The following is a 25,379-nucleotide window of genomic DNA, read 5'->3' on the forward strand; positions in this document are numbered from 1 at the left end:
GAGGCCGTTTATGAACAGCAGGCGGACGGCAAGTGGTTAATGATGTATCAGTGATCACAGAATTGCATTCAGCTTTCTTTAAATCTGTCTGAAGTTTAGCTTTAATGGAGTGTACATCATTACAAAGAACAAGCCGAGAACAGTCATGAGAAATGTTTTTACACTGCGGCCAGGGCTGCTGTTAGAAACCACGGGGCCCATACAGCCAACCTAACAGGGCCTGCTTAAAAACCCCCCACAAAAACACAGTTTTACTATGCGTCAGTTATGAATGAACACAGTGAGTGATCAGTACTGATCACTTTTTTTATTATTATTATTATTATACAGGATTTATATGGCGCCAACAGTTTGCTCAGCGCTTTACAATATAACGGGAGACAATACAGCAACAATACAGTTCAGTACAAGAGGGTTAGGAGGGCCCTGATCCTGGGAGCTTACAATCTCATTCAGGAAAGGAAGGGGCTGGTTAATGTGACATATTTATGGGACCCTTCCCCCACTCTCTGTCCTGAAAGATCCTATTGTGTGCTTGCAGCTGGAAGGAGAGAAGGGAAGCCGGCACTGTGGGGGCCCAGGCAGCTGGGTGAATCAAATGTGCACAGGGAGGGCGATCGGCATGGTTGGGGCAATTTCCGGAACTGATCCCCTGCATGGTTCTCTCTGCAGCAGCTGAAAATCAATGGAAGGGATGCCCACATCCAATTCACCCAGCTCCCTGGGCCCTCCTACTGGCCTGGGCCCCGTATAGGAGGACTGGTGGTACCCCCTTATCCACAGCCCTGACTACAGCTCATTTTCATTATTTAAAGACATTCTCTAAGAAACAGGTAACCCTTTATTTACTTACAGTGTCAATTATGGCCACTGGATGAAGCTGGTGATCATAGGAAATAAAATGAACATGACATTTAGCACACATTAAACATATTATTATGGGATTATACAAGATGGCTATGCAAATGCTGAGACATCGGAGTTCAGCTTAGACACAACTTCTATGGAGTGTAAGCGGGTTAATTTCCCTTTTAGTAAAGGTTGGTGGAGTCAGTACCCATTTTATAAACCTTTGTGAGTGGAGCTCTCGTTAGAAAGGAGCATGGAAACAGGCCACCCCTGATTTACATTATGGAGGTTTGTGACCCTAGCAGAAGAGAGAGCCCTTTGGAGCTGGAATGGTTGGAGGCTCTGGATGAAGGCCCACAGTAGGGGGACTCACAGTGGAGACAATGTGGGAGAATTGGCTGAACTTTCTGAGTTCTGAGGTAACTGCATGAAGTTGATTTGCGCTGTCGGTCTGATGAGTGGCATGAAGAAAAGGCTGTGAAGAACTTCAATCTGTCCTTCACAGTAAAAAGTTGGAAAAGTGTCTTGTGTGGACTTTCTTTATTCAAGGTGATGCACATAAGGGCCTGGAGCCCTATTGGAAAAGCATCCTGTGTGGACATTCTTTATTCGAGGTGGTGGACCTCAGGCCTAGAGCCCTATTGGAAAAGCACCCTGTGTGGACATTCTTTATTTTAGATCCTGGGCCTTGGGCCTAGAGCCCTATTGGAAAAGCACCCTGTGTGGACATTCTTTATTTGAGGTGGAGGACTTCATGCCTGGAGCCCTATTGGAAAAGCATCCTGTGTGGACATTCTTTTTTCAAGGTGGTGGACCTCAGGCCTAGAGCCCTATTGAAAAAGCACCCTGTGTGGACATTCTTTATTCGAGGTGGTGGGCCTCTGGCCTAAAGCCCTACTGGAAAAGCACCCTGTGTGGACATTCTTTATTCGAGGTGGTGGACCTCAGGCCTGGAGCCCTATTGGAAAAGCACCCTGTGTGGACATTCTTTATTCGAGGTCGTGGGCCTCAGGACTAGAGCCCTATTGGAAAAGCATCTTGTGTGAGCATTCTTTATTTAAGGTCATGGGCCTCTGGCCTAGAGCCCTATTGGAAAAGCACCCTGTGTGGACATTCTTTATTTTAGATCCTGGGCCTTGGACCTAGAGCCCTATTGGAAAAGCACCCTGTGTGGACATTCTTTATTTGAGGTGGAGGACTTCATGCCTGGAGCCCTATTGGAAAAGCATCCTGTGTGGACATTCTTTTTTCAAGGTGGTGGACCTCAGGCCTAGAGCCCTATTGAAAAAGCACCCTGTGTGGACATTCTTTATTCGAGGCGGTGAGCCTCAGGACTAGAGCCCTATTGGAAAAGCATCTTGTGTGAACATTCTTTATTTAAGGTCGTGGGCCTCTGGCCTAGAGCCCTATTGGAAAAGCACCCTGTGTGGACATTCTTTATTCGAGGTGGTGGGCCTCAGGACTAGAGCCCTATTGGAAAAGCATCTTGTGTGAACATTCTTTATTTAAGGTCGTGGGCCTCTGGCCTAGAGCCCTATTGGAAAAGCACCCTGTGTGGACATTCTTTATTCGAGGTGATGGACCTCAGGCCTGGAGCCCTATTGGAAAAGAATCTTGTGTGGACATTCTTTATTTATGGTAGTGGGCCTCAGACCTGGAGCCCTATCTCAAGGAAATGATGAGGCAGAGTCTCTGGCCAACTTGGCAAAATCCAGGTCACTTACAGATATATCAGTGAAGAGACTTCATGTTTTACTTGTGTCCGAGAGCTGAATATCAACCCTGCCCTGCTATGCAGAGTTAAACATTTATGTGTTTGGAGTAAAGACTCCACAGAATTAAATATTAATATTAAAATTTAACTGACCAAAGGTGAGCAGCCCACAGGAGTGTTGCACCAGCTGAACGTCCCTCCCTTTCAAATCAACCTCTCTGGCAACTGAAAGGTGGCAGGTAGCCAGGCCTACTGTAACTTTGGGCCTTCATGGTCTTCCAAGCAATTATCAACAGCTAGTTGATTGCCTCTATTTTTGTACCAGTTATTTTTATTTCTTGTAGGATGCCGTAGATGCTCCTGGTTTGTTCCAGAAGAAGTATCTTTGGTCATCAGATACTGTAGAAGCCTTCATGAGACTCCTCATCCTCCTCTTTCTGATGGTCCTCCGGCTGGATATAATTGTCTTCTATGAAGCCATCTTCGTCATCTTGGTGAGGGATGGGGACCCCAGGTAGCTCGCTTTGTGACTCAGCTGTCCACTCATTCTCTGGCAAAGGACGATGGCGGTAGCTGCGGAAATATCGATGGAAGAACTTGCACTTGGCGGCAGCGGCTATTAGAAGAGACAAAGTGGCGGCAATGAGCACAAACCCCACTAGATACGGCCAGCTTCTGCTCTGAGATACAGATGGGGGTGAGGGGGAAGCTGAGGAACACAAAAAAAAGAGAAAATAATTTGCAACATTCTTAATAATTTTGTAGTAACTTTATTTCAGTGCTTTGTGGAAATTTATATAATTTATAATAATTTTTTATAATATAATATTTTAAATATAATAGAAGAATCCTTCCATTTCTTTGAAAACCCAGGTTTTAATACATTCAATACATCCGTTCAGCAAAGGACTGACAACTCATGGGGCCCCTGGGCAATAGGGGATCATGGGACCCCCGTGTCCTCACCCATACTTAAAATCACACCCAAAAAAGCCTATGAAAAGGTACTAAAGGCATCTCATGGGACCCCTGGGTAGTAGGGGATCATGGGGCCCCTGTGTCCTCACCCACACTTAAAACCACACCCAAAAAAAGCCTATGAAAAGGTACTAAGGGCATCTCATGAGGCCCCTGGGCAATAGGGGATCATGGGGCCCCCCGTGTCCTCACCCACACTGAAAACCACACCCAAAAAAACCCTATGAAAAGGTACTATGGGCATCTCATGGGGCCCCTGGGCAATAGGGGATCATGGGGCCCTTGTGTCCTCTCCCACACTTAAAACCACACCCAAAAAAAGCCTTTGAAAGGTACTAGGGGCATCTCATGGGGCCCCCTACTGACCCTGGCCCCTCGGGCAGTGCCCGAGTACTCGAATGGTCAGTCCGCCCCTGCATCCGTTTAGAGTTTGATTTCTTTAGAAAGAAGCCACGACCTGAATAGAAAAGCCTGTCCCCGGCCAGCATGCTGCAGAGAAGGGTTTGCGAAAGCATTTGTTGAACACAAAGTGGATTTATTCTCTTTGTGGTTATTAAGGAATATATTTCGATGAAAGATTTTGAGCCAAGAGTTCAGCTTTAGCCCGGGTTCACATATATGTGGTGCGGTATATCGCATTTGATTCGCACAGGAACCGCACCGCATTCCTGTTCAAATCACATGAGATTTTGTGCGGTGCGAATGGAGCCGTACATTTTGTATGGCTCTAATCCAGAGGTGTCCAAACTTTTTTCAAAGAGGGCCAGATTGGATGAAGTGAACATGGTGGAGGGCCGAACATTTTTCCGAACAGTCTTTGAACCATTACAATTAAATGCAAATAAATTATTTTATGCCAAGTTAATTGCAAACGACATACTTTTCATTTCATAACATTAAGATCAACTGACAGCTGAGTTTTCACAATGTATTGAAAATAAATTAAAAAAAAAACTTACCTGCACTAATGTGAAGGGTGAAAAAGGTAGCTGGAGCTGAAGTCTCTGCTCATCAGCCGGGAGGGGAAGAGAAACACACTTCACGCTGGAAGTCCGGCCCTGACGTCACCGCCCTCTGTCGCTCCCAGCGCGGCGCAGTCACGCATGCGCACTGCTCTCAAGCAGAAGACTGTCTGCCACAGAAGGGAGGGCCGTGCGACAGCCGCATTTACACAGACCAGGGAGAATGCGCCGCAGTCAGGCATGCGCACTGCCCTCTGCTCTCAAGCAGAAGACTGTCTGCCATAGAAGGGAGGGCTGTGGGAGGGCCACATTACACAGAGCAGGGAGGGCTGTTGGAGGGCCGTATTAAACCGACCCCCGGGCCGTAAATGGCCCGCGGGCCGGACTTTGGACATGCCTGCTCTAATCGCACCAGCACCGGTCAACCCAACATGTAACCCCAAAACATAATCCTGACCATAATCAAACCAATAACCCTAACCCTGCAAATAACTTTAATCATACTTATGTCATGGTTCAAAAAAAAATCAAGGCCCCGAATTTTGCTTCTGAAGTGTTTTACTATGTAAGTAAACAGAAGTGAAAATGTGGTGACATGACACCCAAAGAAGAGGACATCTTGGTGGAGAAGGGCCATTTAAAGACTCCCAATGTACGAGGAGTGGGCAGGCACTAGTAGCTGTAGCTGGGTGTCCAATGTGTGTTGTGTGTACACTGTGACATTAATAAAATCTTCTACAAACACTCAGAGGAGATCGGATGAACCTAGACATGATTGCAACATAAACAGAAAACAGTCACGGTGAGTCAGCCACTTCATCTACTGTTGGCAAAACATTCATTGGTCTCCGCTTCCTCCTTCCTGGAGGCTAAAAGAACCAGTTTCGTACCACAGATAAAAATATTGGTTTTGTTGAGCAAAACACGGAGTTATTATTAGAAATGTATTGAGCAGAAGAAGAAGTCATTATCAATAGAAAACCCTGGGCGCTGTTCAGCCTTACTCAGCCTTTTTACTTCTGAGGAACCCTTGAGATAATTTCAGGTCTTTAGGCACCCTTGCTATAACCAATTCATTAGGGGGCCTTGGGAAGAATACCCATTATATTGGTAGTCATTGAAATGAATGCCCGTGCCCCTTACACTGGTAATCAAAATGCCACTCTTACAGAAAACTAAAAAGATCATTGGTGTCATGCAGCTGGCTATGCCAAGTGGTGTTGGCCCTGGAACTATGCAGGTACAGTCAAATGGGAGATCAATCATTCACAGCTCAAGGAACCCCTTAGCAGCCTCTGAAGGAACCCTGGTTGGAAACGGCTGCTCTCATGGAGAAAGCATATTAGAAGGTTCCTGTCCATTACTAGCAGTCAATCAATTGATCAATACTCAAGATACTTGAGTACTGAAAATAGATTGGAAAGGAAATGAAAGGGAAGGACAAAGAAGGGACAAATGAAAGAAAAAATGAAGGGCAAGGATTGGTCATTATGAGTAGCCTTATGGAAGTTCTGGAAATTCTCAGCAGCCAATTTTTTGATGTTCTGAACTCTACATTTTAGGTGTTCTAAGCTCCATGTAACATGGCATGACATGACTACGTTACATCAAGTGACAAATGACTTACTGTTGTTTAGCGATGTTCCGTTTTCTGGCTTTTCAGGGACATCACGGACAAAGCGCCTAATGACCTCAAAGTCATGGTTGCTTCTCTGTACAGGATGACCTGTCTCCTCTCTCAGTGACTTGCAGGAGCAGAACAAACCAGATACTGTAGAAATAACGCAGGAAATTAGTATTCTAACATCTCCCTTATCAACCACTCAGTGCCAATCCAGCCACTGGCTTCCAATCGCCCATGAAATCAAATTGAGAATGCTAACTACAACGACTACATCACTAACCTGGTCTCAAAATATCACCCAAACCGTCCTCCTCACTCCTCCCAGGACCTCTTGTTCTCTAGCTCCCTTGTCTCCTCCTCCCATGCTCACCCCCAGGACTTCTCCAAAGCCTCTCCCATCCTTTGGAACTCTCTACCCCAATCTGTTCAACTACCTCCTACTCTGTTCATCTTTAGGTGATCCCTGAAAACTCATCTCTTCACCAAAGCCTATCCTGCCTTCACCTAAGAAGTGAACTTTTCTTTCTTCGTCAATTCTTCCCTACACAGTTATCACCTTTCGTACCACTTGTCCTTCCCTTTAGATTGTAAGCTCTCATGAACAAGACCCTCTCAACCTTCTTGTCATGAATTGTGTTATAAATGTACTGTCTCCTTTTATATTGCAATGAGCTGCGTAAGATGTTGGTGCTACATAAGTCCTGTATTATAATAAATATAATAATAATAACCCCCAGTGACCTCCCCAATGCTCACACCTCAAACATGGTGTAGGCCTAATAGATAGGTTGGCTTAGCTAAGCAACAAAATCAAAACTAAAACTATTTATTATGTTTTTAGATACTGTATGTTTGTCGGAACTGACCAAGTTTAAGATGAGAGTCAGTAAAGTTCTGATTCTAAGCTCAGGTTTCCCTGAAGGACTTCCAGATAACTGGGGACAGGTGGTGTCCGGGTATACATAGATGTACGCAAGCTCTAAGGAATCCATTACACACATACAGTACTTTAAAAATATTCCATCAAACTCTACATTGGGTGATATGCATTTATTGACCATTAGCTGACATTATAAAAATATAAAACACAACAAAGCTAATGATTTGGTGGAACATTGCCTTAACAGGGCCATACAGTACATGTGCCAATGTTCAACCAATTTCAGCCACTGGGGCTTTACTAGATACCTTCAGCTGCCATTGCCTATTGCTGGGTGTCCAGCTTGTCCCTGTACCTTTGTAGCTCCCTCTAGTGTGCTACTAGAATAGTGTAGTGTATTGCAGGTGAAATCATTGTGTATAACTCATGGTAACTGTGTGAGTCTGGATTGAGGTCGGGTTACTGCAGGTCAGCTAAATGACTTAACAGGTTGTGACTCTATCGCCTCCTCCTGACTCTGGAGGACCATAGAACCTTCCAGATGTCAGTAGGCAGGAGGGGGTGGAAACCTAATTTGCATGTTTATGGGTGTCTGGCCAATCCCAGGTTTGGAGGCCCTGATAGCGTGATGAACTGGCCCATAAATATGTCAGTCTGAGTCAGGCTGACATGTAGCAAGCTTTCAAAGGACAGCACTGGGCTCAATCCTTTATCCTTGTCCCGGGAGATCTTCCGAGAAGCCAAAAGGGCTGATAGTATCTGAAGGCTGTGGAGCTGGGAGCAGTTCTACAGGGGAGAGGAGCCACCTCAGTATGTAGTTACAAGAAGATAAGCTGATTTTTGAGGGGCTGCTAGTTCCTCGTCCATAAAGGGCTGTTACTACTGATCTGCAAAGACTGATGGCTTTTAAGGAAAAAGAACAGTCCAGGGTCTGTTTCTGTACATAGGAAGGACGTTGTCCCCCTTCATTGATTCAAGCCAAACTGGGCATCCCATAATCTCTATTTCCCTATCCAAGTTATTTCCCCAAATAAAATAACAAAAACCAATCTCATGGACCGTTCACTGACACCGAGTGCAAAGTGTGGAAGAACAAAGTGTGTTGCCTGGCTGTGCAGAGCTTAGCCGTACCCACAACACAGCAGCTCTCACGAGGGTAGAGCAACACCTTTAATCGGGGGTGGGCTCCCTCCGGGCATACCTTCCCATAATCTATATACTTGAGGGACACTCAAAATTTATAGAGTTAGGACTGCAGTGCACTGGGGTGCCGTGACGTGGCCTCTGCAGCTTCCGCATATATTTACAAATGTGTGCAAACTAAACCCCTTGTTTTTAATGGGAACCGTTAGATAGGGTTGGTTCGGTTTTGTTGCAGGCTGGATGGTAAGTAAACTGGGAATTTTAGTTTGTAGTTTTTGGACATGCGTCGCCCTTCCATGCGCTGCTTGCTGCAAAGTCCAACATCCAGCGCAACATCGCCAAAATCCGCACGTTCCTAACTCCAGAAACCACTAAACAGCTCATCCACTCCCTCATCATATCACGACTCGACTACTGCAACTCCCTCCTCACTGGCCTGCCTCGCCGCTGGCTATCCCCGCTTCAGTCCATCCTGAATACGGCTGCAAGACTCATTCACCTTTCCAACCGCTCCATCTCCGCCACCCCCCTCTGCCAATCCCTCCACTGGCCTCCACTCAGTGTCCGCCACCCCCCCTCTGCCAATCCCTCCACTGGCTTCCGATTGCACAACGGATCAAATTCAAAATCCTAACACTGACGTACAAAGCCATCCACCATACTGCCACGAACTACATCACTGACCTGATATCCAAGTACCACCCAACACGCACACTCCACTCCTCACAAGACCTCCTTCTCTCTACTTCCCTGGTCTCCTCCTCCCATGCCCGCCTCTAGGACTTCTCCAGGGTGTCACCCATCCTCTGGAACTCCCTGCCCCAACCCATCAGATTATCACCTACTCTCCTCTCCTTTAGGTGCACCCTGAAAACCCATCTCTTCAGGGAAGCCTACCCCACCCCCTGCTAACTTGCCGACCTCCTCCACTCTTCCTACCACTCCTTCCCCCACAGCTATCTCCTCCTGTGCCACCATCCCCTCCCTCCTAGATTGTAAGCTCCAAGGAGCAGGGCCCTCGATCCCCTCATGTTTTGCATTGTATTGGTATTGTTCTGTCACATGTCCTGTCCCCCTTTGTAATGTACAGCGCTGAGCGAACTATTGGCGCTTTATAAATACTGTATAATAATAATTATAATAGGTTGGGTTGGTTGCCATTTGTCTCAGTTTGAAAGAAATTTCCATAAACTTAGCAATGTACTGCTCACAAGTCCTTTTGACCACCGGAGGTTAGTTGATTTTTTAAACTGGTGTGCCAATTATATGCGCCTTTCAACGCATGAAATCTTAAATCTATTGATGGTTTTTAGGCCAATAGTTTGAGAAACACCAACATCCCTGTCAATAGAGTTGGAATTGCAGCTTCAACAAAGTTCACTGAAAGAATGAGAAGTTGAATGAAATTTGTGATTGAAAAGTGAAATTCATTGAAAGTCCAGTGGCTGTATCAAATTGCTACATGTATGGCTAGCATTAGCATTAACCCTATAAAAAGTCAGCGAAATGCATATCCACAATGTAGAAACACCCAAACATGAAGACACGGACAATTCTGAGTAGGGATGCCACCTATCTCTTATAATGCAAGATCGTCCCAAATTTCAGAATAAATTGTTATGTTCTCTATTGCTATTAATGTCTTAATAGCATCATGGGCCCCTGGGCAAAGTAATGTACTGGGGCCCCTACCAGCCTGCCTCAGTTTACACACCTATCTTCAAGAATCAAAGCGTAAATATACGGGCAGCACAGCGGCTACATGGTTAGCACTTCCGCATGGCAGTACTAGGGTCGTTGGTTCAAATTCCAGCCATGACACCACCTGCCTGGAGTTTGCATGTTCTCCCTGTGCCTGCGTGGGTTTCCTCTGGGAACTCTGGTTTCCTCCCACACGCCAAATACATGCTGGGAGGTAACTTGGCACCTTTCTAATTTGTCCCTAGTATGTGTATGTATGAATGTGAGTTAGGGACCTTAGATTGTACGCCCCTTGAGGGTTAGGGACTGATGTGAATGTACAATATATATATGTAAAGCGCGGAGTACATTGACAGCACTATCAGGGGCAGACTGACCATTCGAGCACTCGGGCAATGCCCGAGGGCCCGGGGTCAGTAGGGGGCCCCATGAGAGGCTCCTGGTACTTTTCATTGGCTTTTTCATAGGCTTTTTTGGGTGTGGGCGAGGACACAGGGGCCCCATGATCCCCTATTGCCCGGGGGCCCCATGAGTTGTCAGTCCGCCCCTGAGCGCTATATAAGTACTTGAAATAAATAGTAAAATGCTCAGATCAGGAAGGCACAGTATAGTTTCTGGGACATCTTAGTAAAAAGCATAACTGTCCCAGCAAATCCAGGACAGTTGGCAAGTGTGATGCAATGCAAGATTATTGTGGGGCCCCCATGCACCTGGGGCCCTTGGGCAGTACCGAGGGGTGCCCATGCATTAAAACAGCCCTGTTTAATGTGGGGCACAGTTTGTACTTAACATTGTCATGTGTTTTTATGGTGCAAATGGACTGGGGTCATTAGCTGCTACATTGCTGGTGGCCGACCATCCATCATCATGGAAATGCATGGTGGTATGGAGACCCAAGGCTGGTGGTATCCAGGGCCACACCATGGAAATATATGGCGCTTCTCCAGGGCTGATGGTATCCAGGGCCGCCTCCAGCATTCATAAGAGGACAGAAGGATTTCTCTGTATCTGGAGTCCATCTCCATCTACACCTACTTTGTCTCCCACCCTCTGCCATGCTGCTGTAGCTGCAATGTAGAGAAAATGGTAAGTTAAGGAGGACTGAGGACTTGGTTGTAAAGGGAGGACTAAAGACTCTGAAGTAGAGGGGACTTTGAAGTGAAGAGGGGCCGAGGACTCTGGTGTGAAGAGGGGCCGAGGACTCTGGTGTAAAGAAGAGTGGGTTCTAATGTTTGAAGGATACTGATGTGAAGAGGGAGCTGAGGGCCTAAAGACACTACTGTGCAGAGCAGGCTGAGGAGTCCTATGTGATGGCAGACTAAGGACTCCAATGTGAAGGGGGTCTGAGGACTCTTTTGTGAATGAGGACTCTAATGTAAAGGGGGTATAACGACTCCTATTTGAATAAGGTCTGAGGACTCTGATGTAAAGGAGGGACTGAGTACTTTGATGTAACTGAGGTCTGAGGACTCTGATGCACAGGAAGGACTGAGGACACTAATGTGAAGAGGGGGCTGAGTACTATCATGAGGACTCCAATGTGAAAATAAAACTAAGGACTGTCATGTGGAAGCAGTCTTAGGGAGTGTCTTTGAAGGACACTGATGTGAAGAGGTGACTGAGGGCCTAAAGACACTACTGTGCAGAGCAGGCTGAGGACTCCTATGTAAAGGGGGACTAAGGTTTCCAATGTGAAGGGGGTTTGAGAACTCTTATATGAATGAGGACTCTGATGTGAGGGAGGGACTGAGGACTCATATTTGAATGAGGTCTGAGGTCTCTGATGTAAAGGAGGAACAGAGTACTCTGATGCAGGACTGCTGTTAGAAACCACGGGGCCCCATACAGCCAACCTGACAAGCCATCCCATTCCCACAAGAAAACACAGTTTATTATACTTCAATTATGAATGGACACAGTGATTCATTGGTACCAATCACTCATTGTGTTCATTCAGGAAAGAAAGGGGGCTGGTAAATGTGACATATTTACCAGACCCTACCCCCACTCTCCCTCCTGAATGATCCTATTGTATGCTTGCAGATGGGAATGAGAGAAGGGAAGTTGGCAACATTACAGGGATGGGGGCAGCCAGAGGTGTATCTACCACGAAGCAAACAAGGGGTTTGCCTAGGGTGGCAATTTTTAGGGGGGCGTCACCGCCTCCTGGGAGAAGGGAACTTTTGAGCAGCGGCGGACAGAGTCATGCAGGGCCACCATCAGAGGGGTACCTTTGGTACTCTTCCAGTGGCCCAGACAGCAGGAGGATCGATGTGGGGGAGGGCAGTTGCAGAGCGATGCTCGTGTACCTCTCCCTCCAGCAGCTGACGAGCCAGGACCAGGGGACAGCCTGGAGCAGGGAGAGGAGAAGCGGAGGTGAAAGAGCCAGGAGGAGGTGAGCTGTGCTGTTTTGTGAGATCTCCCTGCCTCCCTCCCTACACTGACAGATCATATGGGACTGCACACACCTCCCCCTCCCTCCTTCCTGCTGCCCTGAGATCAGCAGTCGTTGGAGGAGGTGTGTGTGTGCAGCCCCATACGATCTGGGGGGGGGGGAGAGAGAGAGAGGGAAGATGGGGGAAGGGGGGGAGAGGAGGGGGAAGAGAGAGAGATGGGAGAGGAGGGGGGGAGAGAGGGAGGGAGAGAGGGGGAAGAGAGGGTGGAAGAGAGAGGGAGAAGAGAGAGAGAGAGAGAGAGAGAGAGAGAGAGAGGGGGGGAGATGGGAGAGAAGAGAGAGAGAGGGGGGAAGAGAGAGAGGAAAAAAGAGGGGAGAGAAGAGAGAGAGGGGAAAAGGGGAGAGAGAGAGAGAGGGGAAAAGGGGAGAGAGAGAGAGGGGGGGGGGAGGGGGAGAGGGAGGAGAGAGGGGGAGGGAGAGAGGGGGGGGGAAGAGGGGGGAGAGAGAGAGGGGGGGGGGGTAGGCAGAGAAGAGAGAAAGGGGAAGAGAGGGGAGAGAGAGAAGAGAGAGAAGAGAGAGAGAAGAGAGCGAGAGGGAAGAGAGATTGAGAGGAAAGAGAGAGGAGAAAGAGAGAAGATAGAGAGGAAAGAGAGAGAGAGTGAGAGAGATAAGAGAGAGAGAGAGAGGAGGGGGGGAGATAAGAGAGAGAGAGTGAGAGAGATAAAGAGGGCAGAGAGGGGGGAGAGAGGGAGAGAGAGAGAGGGAAGAGAGAGAGAGAGAAGAAAAAAGAGAGAGGAGAGAGAGAGAAGGGGTTTACTAGCTGTAGAAAAAAATGTCAAAAGCCAAAAACAGCCTCTGTAAGGCTCCATGCACATGTTAGCTGTGTAAAGTCACGTTAAAAATGTGAGTTTTTCAGTGTTTTTGCATTAGTGTTTGGCGTTGTTTTGCCATGTCTTTTCGCGTTTGCGTTGTTTTAGCAGCGCTTTGGTCAAAAAAGCATTCAGAAATGGCGGTTTGCCGCGATTTAACGCGTTAGAGCGCGTTTACAGCTAAAAAACTCCTCTAGAAACCCACTAGTTCTGGGGTTTTTTTCCAGCCAAAAAACGTCCTTGCCAAAAAAACATTCCATTCTGTGTGCATGGACACATAGGATAACATGCTGGGGGGTTTACTGGCTGCAGAAAAAAACGACAAAAGCCAAAAACAGCCGCTGTAAGAACGTCCCGTGTGCATGAGGACTAACTTGTCAGTTCAAGTCAATGAAAGTCTGGGAATGGACACATTGCAAAAGGTCCTAAACTCTGAACTGGGGGTGTGTAGTGTGCATAGATCAGGGTACACGATTACAACTAATGTGCAGGGCTCGTTCCAAACAAATGGAGGTGAGAGGAAAAGGAGAGGTCCTGGAGCTGCAGGTGGGCAGATCATGGCTGGTAGGAGGGGGCAGCAGGGGGCTGTACATAGCTTCCTGAAAACATCACAGCACCCTGCCTCAGTACTCCTCCCAATAGCCCTCATTGCTAATGCAAGCAGTGGGCTGGCTCTTGGGAGGAGTTATGCAAATATCAAAATGCCTTGGGTCGGTAGAGGTCAGTCTGGATGAGTGGGTGCTCATAGGCAGGCTGTATTTTCATAAAGACCACCCACATGGGATTCTGAGCCTCCATGATTGAAGAAGAAAGCACTAGATGATGCTGGACGTCCTCCAGCCAGGAAATGAAGCGGGCTCTGACTGACTTGCTGCAGCATTTAATGCACATTGTGAGATGTTCGCAGTGTGCAGTGAATTCAGGGTAAGGGATTCCTTAATTTTTTTCTCCTTCCACTCCAAACTCTCTTTTGTATTGAATAAAATGGGAAATATTTAGAGCTTCTACTGGGTTTTTATTGCTGTCTGTGTCCTGATTGGATAGATTTCGTCTCACTTTCAGTAAGGACAAGAAAGGGTGGGAATCTCTGTAATGGGGACAAAGACCTGTATGGGTATCATAGGGCCAGCAAGCGAGGGAAAAAAATTCCCTAATGGGGTCTCAGACAGAAATAAAATCTGGAAGAAATGTTGACTTATCCCAACTCTCTCCAAATCTAAAGCAAACATTTTGTCAGAATTTGAACTTTAAGAACGTGTTGCTTAAGTTATTCACAGTCACCCAAATATTTTTTGAGATCCCCAAACACTCAACAAGGTTCTCATTACCATGTTCCAGGGTTCCTCTCACATGTGTTCCTGAGGAGCAGTCACAGAATCCTCGACTGTCTAACTGTAAGAGGAAGTCTTTTCCTGGTTGGCCAGAAGATGTTATCAAGGTGTCCGTTAGGTCCAGTTTCACAAGCTCTCTGAGATTCTCTACATTAACAGTCCTGAGATGATTATTACGGCTCAGAAACAACCTCTGGAGTTTCGTTAGACCCTTCAAGGCATCAGGATGGAGTTCAGAGATTCCACAGTTGCTTAAATCCAAGGTCTGTAGGTGGGGCAAGTTCTTGAAGGCCCCTGCAGGAAGGATATGTAATGGATTGTTGGAGAGATTGAGGTGGAGGAGCTCTGAGAACCTCTCAGGCAAGGGTTGAGATAGATGGATGGAGTTAGTGGACAGGTCCAGGTACCGGAGATTACCAGGAAGCCTAGGTGGGATGTCAGTGAGGCCTTTACGATGGCAGTCCACACTCACCTGAACAAACAGCAAGCAAGACAGGATTACTCTCTTTACTCAGTTCTCATTTTGACCACATGAACTTGAAAATTGCCTGAAAATGTTACTCAGCTTTTAAAGGAACACAATCATTAGAGAATTGTGGGGGCTGCCATTGCTGAGCTGCCCTTTGAGAATGCTATCTTCTTGGCTCTCATGTAGATGTTTTCACTTCCATGCTCTCTGAGTCCCTGCTCTGTAACAAGTATAGAGATAAGGAATACTTTACAGCATGCTTGTTCCAGGTCTGAGATTCAAAGGCACTAAAGTCAGACACGTCCAGGCAACTCATATTTTAAAAAAGGGGGGCAGCAATGGCAGCCTCTGATGAGAGAAACTTATGGATCAAGGCAACCTACCACCAACACTTTACATCAGTGGTGTTCAACTTATGAAGTATCAGGGGGGGGGGGGGGGCTCATTTATGGCTCCTGACATTATCAAAGAGGTCACAGCCAACGTTCAGTACATGAAATGCTACAGAAGAAGATGGTAGGAGACCGTGGACAGGTGTGGTTCGAGATGGAGACATAGCACAGGACATAGACAGAGACTAGGAATGTAGGACTACTAGAGATCATGACCGTTGCAGTCCCTTTGCAAAACAATGATCCGCCTCCCACTATTGACGGTCCTGAAGAAGCACAACAAATACTAAAGGGCCAAGTGTGGCCTTCTGGTCACGGGTTTGTAGGCAGGTGCAGTCTGCTTTCTCCACTGTAGATGGCAATGGACCAGAGTGGTACTGTGGCTGGAGAGGAAGCAAAGAGAAACCTGATTTTTCTGTGGTTTCCTGGTCCCCTGAAGCAGCGTTCTGGTTGGCTATTCTGCATTCAGGTAACCCTAGCAGGCCATTTTGGGTCTGCAGAGCCTTTTAAGTGCCTGCCCCAAGGATTTGGCATGCATTTGCCAGTGGATAGGGTAGGGACAGAGCACCCATCTTTTAGGTAAAGTGATTAGCGGCAGGGAAAGGTTCCGGACAAGTAGGTACAGGCTATGGACACACCAACCTAGATCGGAATCCTCCCCTTTGGGCTCAGACTGGCTAGGTTGCATTCCGCCCTCGGAGACAAACACTGTGGGTGCATCTGAACCTGTTCCATTCTACTAATTGCACAGAACTGTGAGTGGTTCCCAGCACGGTGCCTTTCTGTTTGTATATTTGGCCCGTTTCTTCAACACAAACCTTATTATTTAAAACCAGATTCAGGGTGTTTAATGTCGCCGCACCACGATGCACCTACTCTCAGGTTGGGCAATAGGGCTTTGGATGGTCTTGTAGGTTGCTTTAATCTATTGTAATTTTTTTTTTAATAGAAATTTTGTTGAAATTCCTGAAAATGTCCATGTACATGGCCATTTTTATCTATCATTCAGCATTAGGTAGGTCTGACATATGAGCACTGCTCAGAAGCACTGTCATTGTAGGATTTATTGGCAGGCTTGTTTATTGTTTAAAAGCAAGATGATGTCAAAACATGGTGTACGGTTCTTCACTCTGATTGGACACCTCGCACTAACACCATAAACTGCTGGTAAAAAGGTTTTACAGTGTTTGCTGGATGTCTAATGAAAAATGTCCCAGAATGACTCATCTTTACAAATGGAAAGCAGACATTTCACGCTTCAGCGGTCTCAGTTAATGTGTGTTCAAATATTACCAGTTAATCTTTGCTAAGAAAAATTTACTTTGGAAATTGCCTCCTACCTTATGAGATGGCCTCCTAACTTATGATATGACCTCCTACCTTCTGAAATGGCCTCCTACCTTCTGAAATGGCGTCCTATCTTCCGAGATGGCCTCCTAACTTATGATATGCCCTCCTACCTTCAGAAATGGACTCCCACCTTTTGAAATGGACTCCTATCTTCTGAGATCGCCTCCCACCTTCTGAAATGACCTCCTACCTTCTGAGATGCCCTCCTACCTTCTGAAATGGCCTCCTACCTTCTGAAATGGCCTCCTACCTTCTGAAATTGCCTCCTACCTTATGAGATGGCCTCCTAACTTATGATATGCCCTCCTACCTTCTGAAATGGCCTCCTACCTTCTGAAATAGCCTCCTATCTTCTGAGATGGCTTTCTAACTTATGATATGCCCTCCTACCTTCTGAGATGGCCTCCTACCTTCTGAGATGGCCTTCTACCCATCCCAAAGAGGAGAGAGATAGAGACCTCAGAGACACAATCTTCACACTATAAAGTAAAAGACTAAATCACCCCTAGAGGGCCCAAAGTGCCCAACCTAGGGCCAGAGAACCACATGAAGCTCTTTGGAACTTATTGTGTGCCCCTGCGGCCCCAGCAGTCATTAGTGGGAGTATTAATTAATAAAAGGGTCTGTAATAGCAGTGATTACGGATTATGTGGGAAATTTCAGTGAAAAATCAGGACAGCTTTCAGAAATGTTCCCATTTTGGTGCATTGGAGTAAATGAAGAAGGTGAAATTGAAGAGAGTTTTGGTGATTTGTAGGAGTGTAATGGGCCAGAGGGATACAGAAGCTCCTTTTAATGGTCATAAACCTGCACCAAGGCCCCTCATTAGCAGTAGGGATGAGCTGCCAGTTCATCCAAACCTAGGTTCAGAGCAGATTTTGCTTTTCCAGAGGTTCGGCAAATGGGCCAACTTACTTGGTGTCGAACCTCCAGTGGTAGCAGGAAATGATAACATTTAGCAGCAATATTACTACTGCTGTTAAAGGTGATGGATTCCCCCCAGACTGGTTGACCAGTGACTATCAGCTATCAGCTGGGGAATTCTGGCCATCAGCGAAATGTATACATACATGTGGGCTCCCCCATCCATTTTCATACCAGATACTACAACTCTGGAATGCAATTTGGGGGCAGCCACTCCATCGTAAAGACAGCAAAAGCTGTTTTTGGAATTGGTATGAATTTTAAAGAGGAACCCTATGCAAAAAAAAAAATAAAAATCCCCCCCCCCCCAAATCCATATCAGACATTTATCCAAGCATGCAGCCTGGCCATTAATTAGAGAACAAGTGAAAACATTATGCGGTCCCCTTCCTCCTAAACCATGCCAGGCCACAACATGTGGAGGAACCTTGCCAGGGGTACTGGATCCTGGAGATAACTAGAGGTTTGCTCACTTTGGAAGGATTTTTATCACTTCCTGTTGTGGTTATGGGACAGGAAGTAAAGAGAAATGTCCCCAATGGGACATGGATGTAAAAACAAAACCTCACAGAGGTTATGTCCAATACATATATATTTTGACTTTAGTTCCACTTTAGCTCTCCACCATCTAACACATACTAAAATATTCATTTTAATTGGACTGATAGTACCCAATTGTTACAGATGTTGCCTAATGAGATTGGTGGTAAATGGTCAGCCTTTAGTGATCTTACCTGGCTGGTGAAGGTGCAGGGGTGAGCGGAGGTGGCAGGAAGGAGGAGTGTGATGTAGAGGAGCAGCATGATGAATGAACCTGTCATAGGAAGACAAAGACACACCATGATGAAAAGAACCATTCACAGATATGGGGCAGTCTTTTTTTTTTGAGACAGAGCTTTCTTTTGGTGGGCGTTCAAGTCAAATCAGGACTTTTGAGTTTATATAACAAAAGCACACATTTCATGGCATGGAAACTGCATTTATTTTTCAACATATTCCCCTGCTACCAGGGGCGGACTGACAACTCATGGGGCCCCCGGGCAATAGGGGATCATGGGGCCCCTGTGTCCTTGCCCAAACTCGAAAAAGGTACCAGGGGCATCTCATGGGGCCCCCTACTGACCCCGGGCCCTCGGGCAGTGCCCGAGTTTCCAAATGGTCAGTCCGCCCCTGGTGGTATTTTACCGCATCTGAGTATGTGGTGAGATACGGCTCAGCTACTAAAATCCGGCCTGAGTTCTATTATGAAGTCATGCGATATTTTCATGCATATCTCAGCTGTCAATGGGGTTCCCCGCTGACAGCTGAATGTACAAAGAATTGCCGGCATTGCCTGACAATTAATTTTTGTTTTTAAACGTCGTGGGGTCACCCCTCCCATTCATACCAAGCCCTTCGGGTAGTATGGATTTTGAGGGGAACCCCCATGCCAAAATCTTATAAAAATGGTGTGGGGGTTCCCCCCAAAACCCATGCTAGATCCTTATCCAAGCATGCAGCCCAGTAGGTCAGGAAAGGGGTGGACGAGCGAGCACACCCCCCCCCTCCAGAAGCATATCAAGCCACATGCCTTCAACATCGGGGGAGTGCAACATGGGGGGGGGGGCTGCTCCTTCCTCCCAAAGCACCTTGTCTCCATGTTGATGTTGACAAGGGCCTCTTCCCACAACCATGGCCTGTGGTTGTGGAGGTCTGTGGGCGGGGGGCTTTTTGGAATCTGGAAGCCCCCAGATCCCACCCCCCCATGTGAATGAGTATGGGGTACATAGTACCCATTCACAAAAAAAAACTGTAGTGTAAAACAAGACAGGAGACATAGTTACATAGTTAGTCTGGCTGAAAAAAGACAAAAGTCCATCCAGTTCAAGTCATTTATTAAAAATAAAAACGTAAAAAAAGTCCCCCGAAGTAGATCCAACGTCAATCAAAATGCCCGCTGCCGCCGCCGCTACCCGAAAAAAGAAAAAAAAAACCCTCTCTGCTCTCCATGCCGGCTCTCACCGTCTGGCAGCTGTGCCGCAATGACAGCAAACACACGAACGGTCCATGTCCTTGCCCAAACTAAAAAAAGCCTATGAAAAAGGTACCAGGGGCATCTCATGGGTCCCCCTACTGACCCCGGGCCCTCGGGCAGTGCCCGAGTTTCCAAATGGTCAGTCCGCCCCTGCCTGCTACATTTATACACTTATCCCAGCATTTAATGAATGCTTGGAAAGCTTCAGCATAGAAAGATTTCATGTGAACCCTCCTAGGACAGACGGCTTCACTTTGTCATCACAGCTGAAATGCTGACCTCCGAGGAACTCTTTAAAGGGTCCAAACTGGAGAAAATAACTTGGGGGATGTGGCAATACCTCCCAGCAGAGTTGCTATAACGTGTACGTAGTGCGTTGAGTAGTATGAGCATGTGTCTTGTCCTGGAGGAACCAGGCCATTTGTTAGCAACTAAATAATCTTTTTTCATGAATAAAGGCCAAAATGTATTCCCAGATCAGTGTATATTATTTAGTCCCTTGTCTTGTCACACCTTGACTATTGTAACTCCCTCCTCATTGGCCGACCTCATCACAGGCTATCCACCCTCCAGTCTATCATGAACGCTGCTGCCAGACTGCCAGACATATCCACCTTACTAACCGTTCTGTATCTGCCACCCCTCTCTGCCAATCCCTCTACTGGCCTCCACTCAGTGTCCTCCATCCCTCTCTGCCAATCCCTCCACTGGCCTCCACTCAGTGTCCTCCACCCCTCTCTGCCAATCCCTCCACTGGCCTCCACTCAGTGTCCTCCATCCCTCTCTGCCAATCCCTTCACTGGCCTCCACTCAGTGTCCTCCACCCCTCTCTTCCAATCCCTTCACTGGCCTCCACTCAGTGTCCTCCACCCCTCTCTGCCAATCCCTCCACTGGCCTCCACTCAGTGTCCTCCACCCCTCTTTGCCAATCCCTCCAATGGCTCCCAGTTGCCCAATGCATAAAATTCAAAACACTAAAAATGATATATAAAGCCATCCACAACACTGCCCCAATTTACATAACCGATCTTATCTCTAAATACCACCCAACCGTACACTCCGCTCCTTGCAAGACCTCCTACTCTCTAGCTCCCTTATCTCCTCCCCCCATGCTCATCTCAAAGACTTCTCCAGGGCGTCACCCATCCTCTGGAACTCCCTACCCCAATCTATGAGACTATTACCTACTCTACTTGCCTTTCGGCGATCACTGAAAACCTTTCTCTTCAGGGAAGCCTATCCCGCCCTCTGCTAATACTGGAATCCTCTACTCTTCCAACCACTCCATCCCCCACAGTTATTACCTTTTGTACCACTCACCCCTCCCTCCTAGATTGTAAGCTCCCAGGATCAGGGCCCTCAAATCCCTCTTGTATTGAACTGTATTGTTGCTGTATTGTCTCCCACTGTTAATGTTAAGCGCTGAGCAAACCGTTGGCGCTATATAAATCCTGTATGATAATAATAGTCTACATGAAAGGTATAGATCAGGGGTGTCAAACTGGCGGCCCTCCAGCTGTTGCAAAACTACAAGTCCCATCATGCCTCTGCCTTTGGGAGTCATGCTTGTAAATTTCAGCCTTTCCATGCCTCATGGGACTTGTAGTTTGGCAACAGCTGGAGGGTCGTTGGTTGACACCCTTGGTATAGAGTCTTCAAACTATGGGATGTATATGTAAAAATTGATCAGTCCTGATGTACTGATGGCCTGTATAATTTCTTGAAGCCCTAATATTCCAGAACAGTACAAATAACCCCAAATGAACCTGTTTTGTAAAGATGACAGTCCAAGGTTTTTTAGTAAGAGGCATGGTGAGTTTTTTGAAGTTGTAATATTTTGTCACCAATTTTTTGGAAAATTAAGAAATTAAATAATTTTTTTTTCACAAAGTTGTCATTTCAATAATCTATTTCTCACACATAGGATAGCCATACTTACAATTACACCCCAAAACACATTCTGCTACACCTCCCAAGTATGGGGATACCTCATGTGTGAGACTTTTTCACAGCCTGCAGATGCATAGAGGGGCCCAAAATCCAGGGAGCACCTTTGGACTTTAAAGGAGCATAAATTAAATTTCCTGACTACCTATCATATGCCTTCTGCTCCTGACATGCCAAGACATGAGAAACACCCGCAAAATGGCCACATTTCGGAAAGCAAACACCTAAAAGTATTTTCCAAGAGGCACAGTCAGTCTTTTATAGATTTCATCTTTTGCAACAGTTTTTTTTTTTGGAAAATGTAGAAAAGAAAATTAAAATGTATTTCTTCTATAAAAAGTTGACAATTAATTCGATATTTCCAACACACAGCACAGGTGTACTTAAAATTACACCCAAAAACACATTCTGCTACTCCTCTTGAGTATGGGGAAATTTTCTCACAGCCTGGCCACATAGAGAGGACCAAAATCCAAGGAGCATCTTGGAGCATTCCAGGAGCATAAATTACTCATTCAATTTCCTTACTACCTATCGCATTTTTGGAAACTCTAAAGCAACAGGACAGTGGAAACATCCACAAAATGACCACATTTTGGAAAGCAAACACCACAAGGCATTTTCTAAGAGTTATGGTGAGTCTTTTGAATCCTTTATTTTTTGTCACAAGTTTTTGGAAAATGAGGAGAAAAAAAGAAAATTATTTTTTTTACACTAATATACCGCATGTGTGAATATTTCAAAGTTTGGACTGATAATGTACCGGGCATTGTATCTTGTGTATCACACAAATCAACCAACATTATATCAAAACCAATGTACTGTAATAGTTGCCTCCATACGAGTGGTCAGGGAATATTGTTTAGTTATAGCAGTCCCCATTCCTATATGCCAAGCAAGCCTAGCCTACTGGTAAGTGGCTGCCCCCAGGAATGCCATGTTCACTGGCCAGGAAGTACAGGAGGCTGAAGAACGGAAGAACAAAAGAGTTCCTGTGGTTCCAGGAGTGCAGATGTCTGCAGGGAATGTCTGGGACTAATGTCTTGCAGGAATGTAGTCAGTTGGGTGTGCAGATGTTCAGGTAGGAGGCAGAAACATGGTCATCAAACAGGCAACAGATCAGTGCAGGCAACAGGTAGTAACCTGGTCAATAAACAGTCCAGGGTCAGTACAGGCAGAGGCAACACTGCAATGGTGTGGTGGCAGGACCGTGGATAAGGGTACTACCAGTACTCCTGTAGGGGGCCCAGGCCAGCAAGGGGGCCCAGGCAGCTGGGTGAATCAGATGTGGGCTGGGTGATTGGGGCAGCAGGGGGGAAATTATTGGAACCAATCCCCTGGAGCAACTGAAGACTGGCTTCTTTTCCACTCAGTCCCACTGGCTTCCAGTAACTCCCCCCCCCCCCCAAGTGCACCATTCACCATCCCTGTGCACTGGAGCGGACTGACAACTCATGGGGCCCCCGGGCAATAGGGGATCATGGGGCCCCTGTGTCCTTGCCCACACCCAAAAAAGCCTATGAAAAAGGTACCAGGGGCATCTCATGGGGCCCCCTACTGACCCCGGGCCCTCGGGCAGTGCCCGAGTGCGCAAATGGTCAGTCCGCCCCTGCCTTTGCACCATACGTTACCCCCTGCTGCCCAGTGAGTCCTGCAGTGCTGCCAGCTTCCCTTCTCTCCTTCCCACCAGCAGCTGCAGGCACACAATAGGATCCTACAGGATGGGAAGTGGTGGAAGGGTCCAGTAAATATGTCACATTTACCAGCCCCTTCCTCTCCTGAACAAACACAATGAGTGATCGGTACTGATCACCCACTCTGTTCATTCATAGCTGAAGCATAGTAAACTGTGTTTTGTTCTCACACGGGTGGCATAAAACATGTTTAATGTATATATACAGTATGGGCAAAAAAATTCTTCAGCTGTGGCCTCCAGGGGCCTCAACAACAAGCGTGTTTTAATCGGCACGGCTATGTGAAAGAGACCTTATACATATCAATAGATCTTTCCAGCATCCTAAACCAAAGCCCATTCTCCTGCTCTGTCTGACCCAGTCCAAGCCCTAAATACAAGGTAGCCACTGAGGCACAAAACTGCCTAGAGATACCAACATGACCATACAAATCATAAACGTGACCATACAAACCAGAAACGTGACCATACAAATCAGAGATGTGACTATACAAACCAGAAACGTGACCATACAAATCAGAGACGTGACCATACAAACCAGAAACGTGACCATACAAATCAGAGACGTGACCATACAAACCAGAAACGTGACCATACAAATCCTGATTGTAGCACTCTCACAGAAGGCTCAGGATGCTTCATCAAACATACATGCTCCAGTGTTTTCTACATACAGCATACTGTTTGTCGCTGCCTCTCCTAGGTGAGCCCCATGCACCCAGTGAGCCCCCCTCCCTGAGCGCTCACCTGGTTGTCCCCATCTCTCCTAGGTGAGCACCATGCACCCAGTGCACCCCCCTCCCTGAGCGCTCACCTGTTTGTCCCTATCTCTCCTAGGTGAGCCCCATTCACCCAGTGCGCCCCCCTCCCTGAGCGCTTACCTGTTTGTCCCTATCTCTCCTAGGTGAGCCCCATTCACCCAGTGCACCCCCCTTCCTGACTGCTCACCTGTTTGTCCCTATCTCTCCTATTTGAGCATCATGCACCCAGTGCGCCCCCCTCCCTGAGTGCTCACCTGTTTGTTGCTGCCTCTCCTAGGTGAGCCCCATGCACCCAGTGCGCCCCCTCCCTGAGCACTCACCTGTTTGTCCCTATCTCTCCTAGGTGAGCACCATGCACCCAGTGCGCCCCTCTCCCCGACTGCTCACCTGTTTGTCGCTGCCTCTCCTAGGTGAGCCCCATGCACCCAGTGAGCCCCCCTCCCTGAGCGCTCACCTGTTTGTCCCTATCTCTCCTAGGTGAGCCCCATTCACCCAGTGCGCCCCCCTCCCTGACTGCTCACCTGGTTGTCCCCATCTCTCCTAGGTGAGCACCATGCACCCAGTGTGCCCCCCTCCCTGAGCGCTCTCCTGGTTGTGCCTCTCTTTCCTAGGTGAGCCCCATGCACCCAGTGTGCCCCCCCTCCCTGAGCGCTCACCTGGTTGTGCCCATCTCTCCTAGGTGAGCCCCATGCACCCAGTGCGCCCCCCTCCCTGAGCGCTCACCTGGTTGTCCCCATCTCTCTTAGGTGAGCCCCATTCACCCAGTGCGCCCCCCTCCCTGACTGCTCACCTGTTTGTCGCTGCCTCTCCTAGGTGAGCACCATGCTGAGCAGCCTGCACACTGTCTCCTACCTGTCCTCTCTTCCTGAAGGTGAGGGGTGGAGTCTGGCACCAGGAAAGGTACAAAGGTGGCAGAGCTGGTTAAAGTGTAACCTAGTCTTAGTGAGGGGGGAGAGGAGTCTGGCAGTGTGCCGGATTGTAGATCTCATCATCTGCAGAGCGCCAGGAAAGAATACAGACTATCCATAGTATGAGTATACAGAGTATATAGATAAACATGGGGGACTGAGCACAGTGTCCACTAGAGGGCGCAGCTGAGAGCAGCAAACGGAAAAAGGTACAATGTATCACCCAGGAGAACATTACATTGTATTCTTCAGGAGAAGGTTACTTTGCATCCCTCAGGAGAAGGTTACCTTGTAATCCCCAGGAGAAGGTTACGTTGTATCCCCCAGGAGAAGGTTACATTGTATCCCCCAGGAGAAGGTTACATTGTATCCCCAGGAGAAGGTTACATTGTATCCCCCAGGAGAAGGTTACATTGTATCCCCAGGAGAAGGTTACATTGTATCCCCCAGGAGAAGGTTACATTGTATCCCCAGG

At 47.3% G+C, this 25,379-nt stretch overlaps 1 protein-coding gene across 1 annotated transcript; it reads right to left on the bottom strand.

Annotated features, from left to right (window-relative positions):
- Positions 1-265: 265 nt before the first annotated feature.
- CUNH1orf210 (chromosome unknown C1orf210 homolog) lies at positions 266-24,918 on the bottom strand. The gene is made up of 5 exons (XM_089660279.1): positions 24,787-24,918; positions 18,316-18,395; positions 14,444-14,918; positions 6,131-6,274; positions 266-3,272 (listed from the first exon to the last, which is right to left on the bottom strand). Exons 2-5 carry the CDS (start codon positions 18,382-18,384, stop codon positions 2,956-2,958), a joined length of 1,005 nt encoding a protein of 334 aa, XP_089516405.1. The 5' UTR covers positions 18,385-18,395; positions 24,787-24,918; the 3' UTR covers positions 266-2,955.
- Positions 24,919-25,379: the final 461 nt, after the last annotated feature.

This window comes from Staurois parvus, unplaced genomic scaffold (genome assembly GCF_062004578.1).
Source record: "Staurois parvus isolate SC_StPar_1 unplaced genomic scaffold, SC_StPar_1.0 ptg001221l, whole genome shotgun sequence".
In the NCBI taxonomy this organism is placed as follows: domain Eukaryota; kingdom Metazoa; phylum Chordata; class Amphibia; order Anura; family Ranidae; genus Staurois; species Staurois parvus.

Bases quoted from the DNA above. Each gene is read 5' to 3' on its own strand.
- CUNH1orf210 (XM_089660279.1), bottom strand. From the start codon at position 18,384: ATGCTGCTCCTCTACATCACACTCCTCCTTCCTGCCACCTCCGCTCAC. The intron at 6,275-14,443 runs GTAATGAGAACC...TTATTTCTACAG, and splicing joins GAGAGGAACCCTGGAACATG to TATCTGGTTTGTTCTGCTCC. The intron at 3,273-6,130 runs GTAAGTCATTTG...TGTGTTCCTCAG, and splicing joins CGGAACATCGCTAAACAACA to CTTCCCCCTCACCCCCATCT.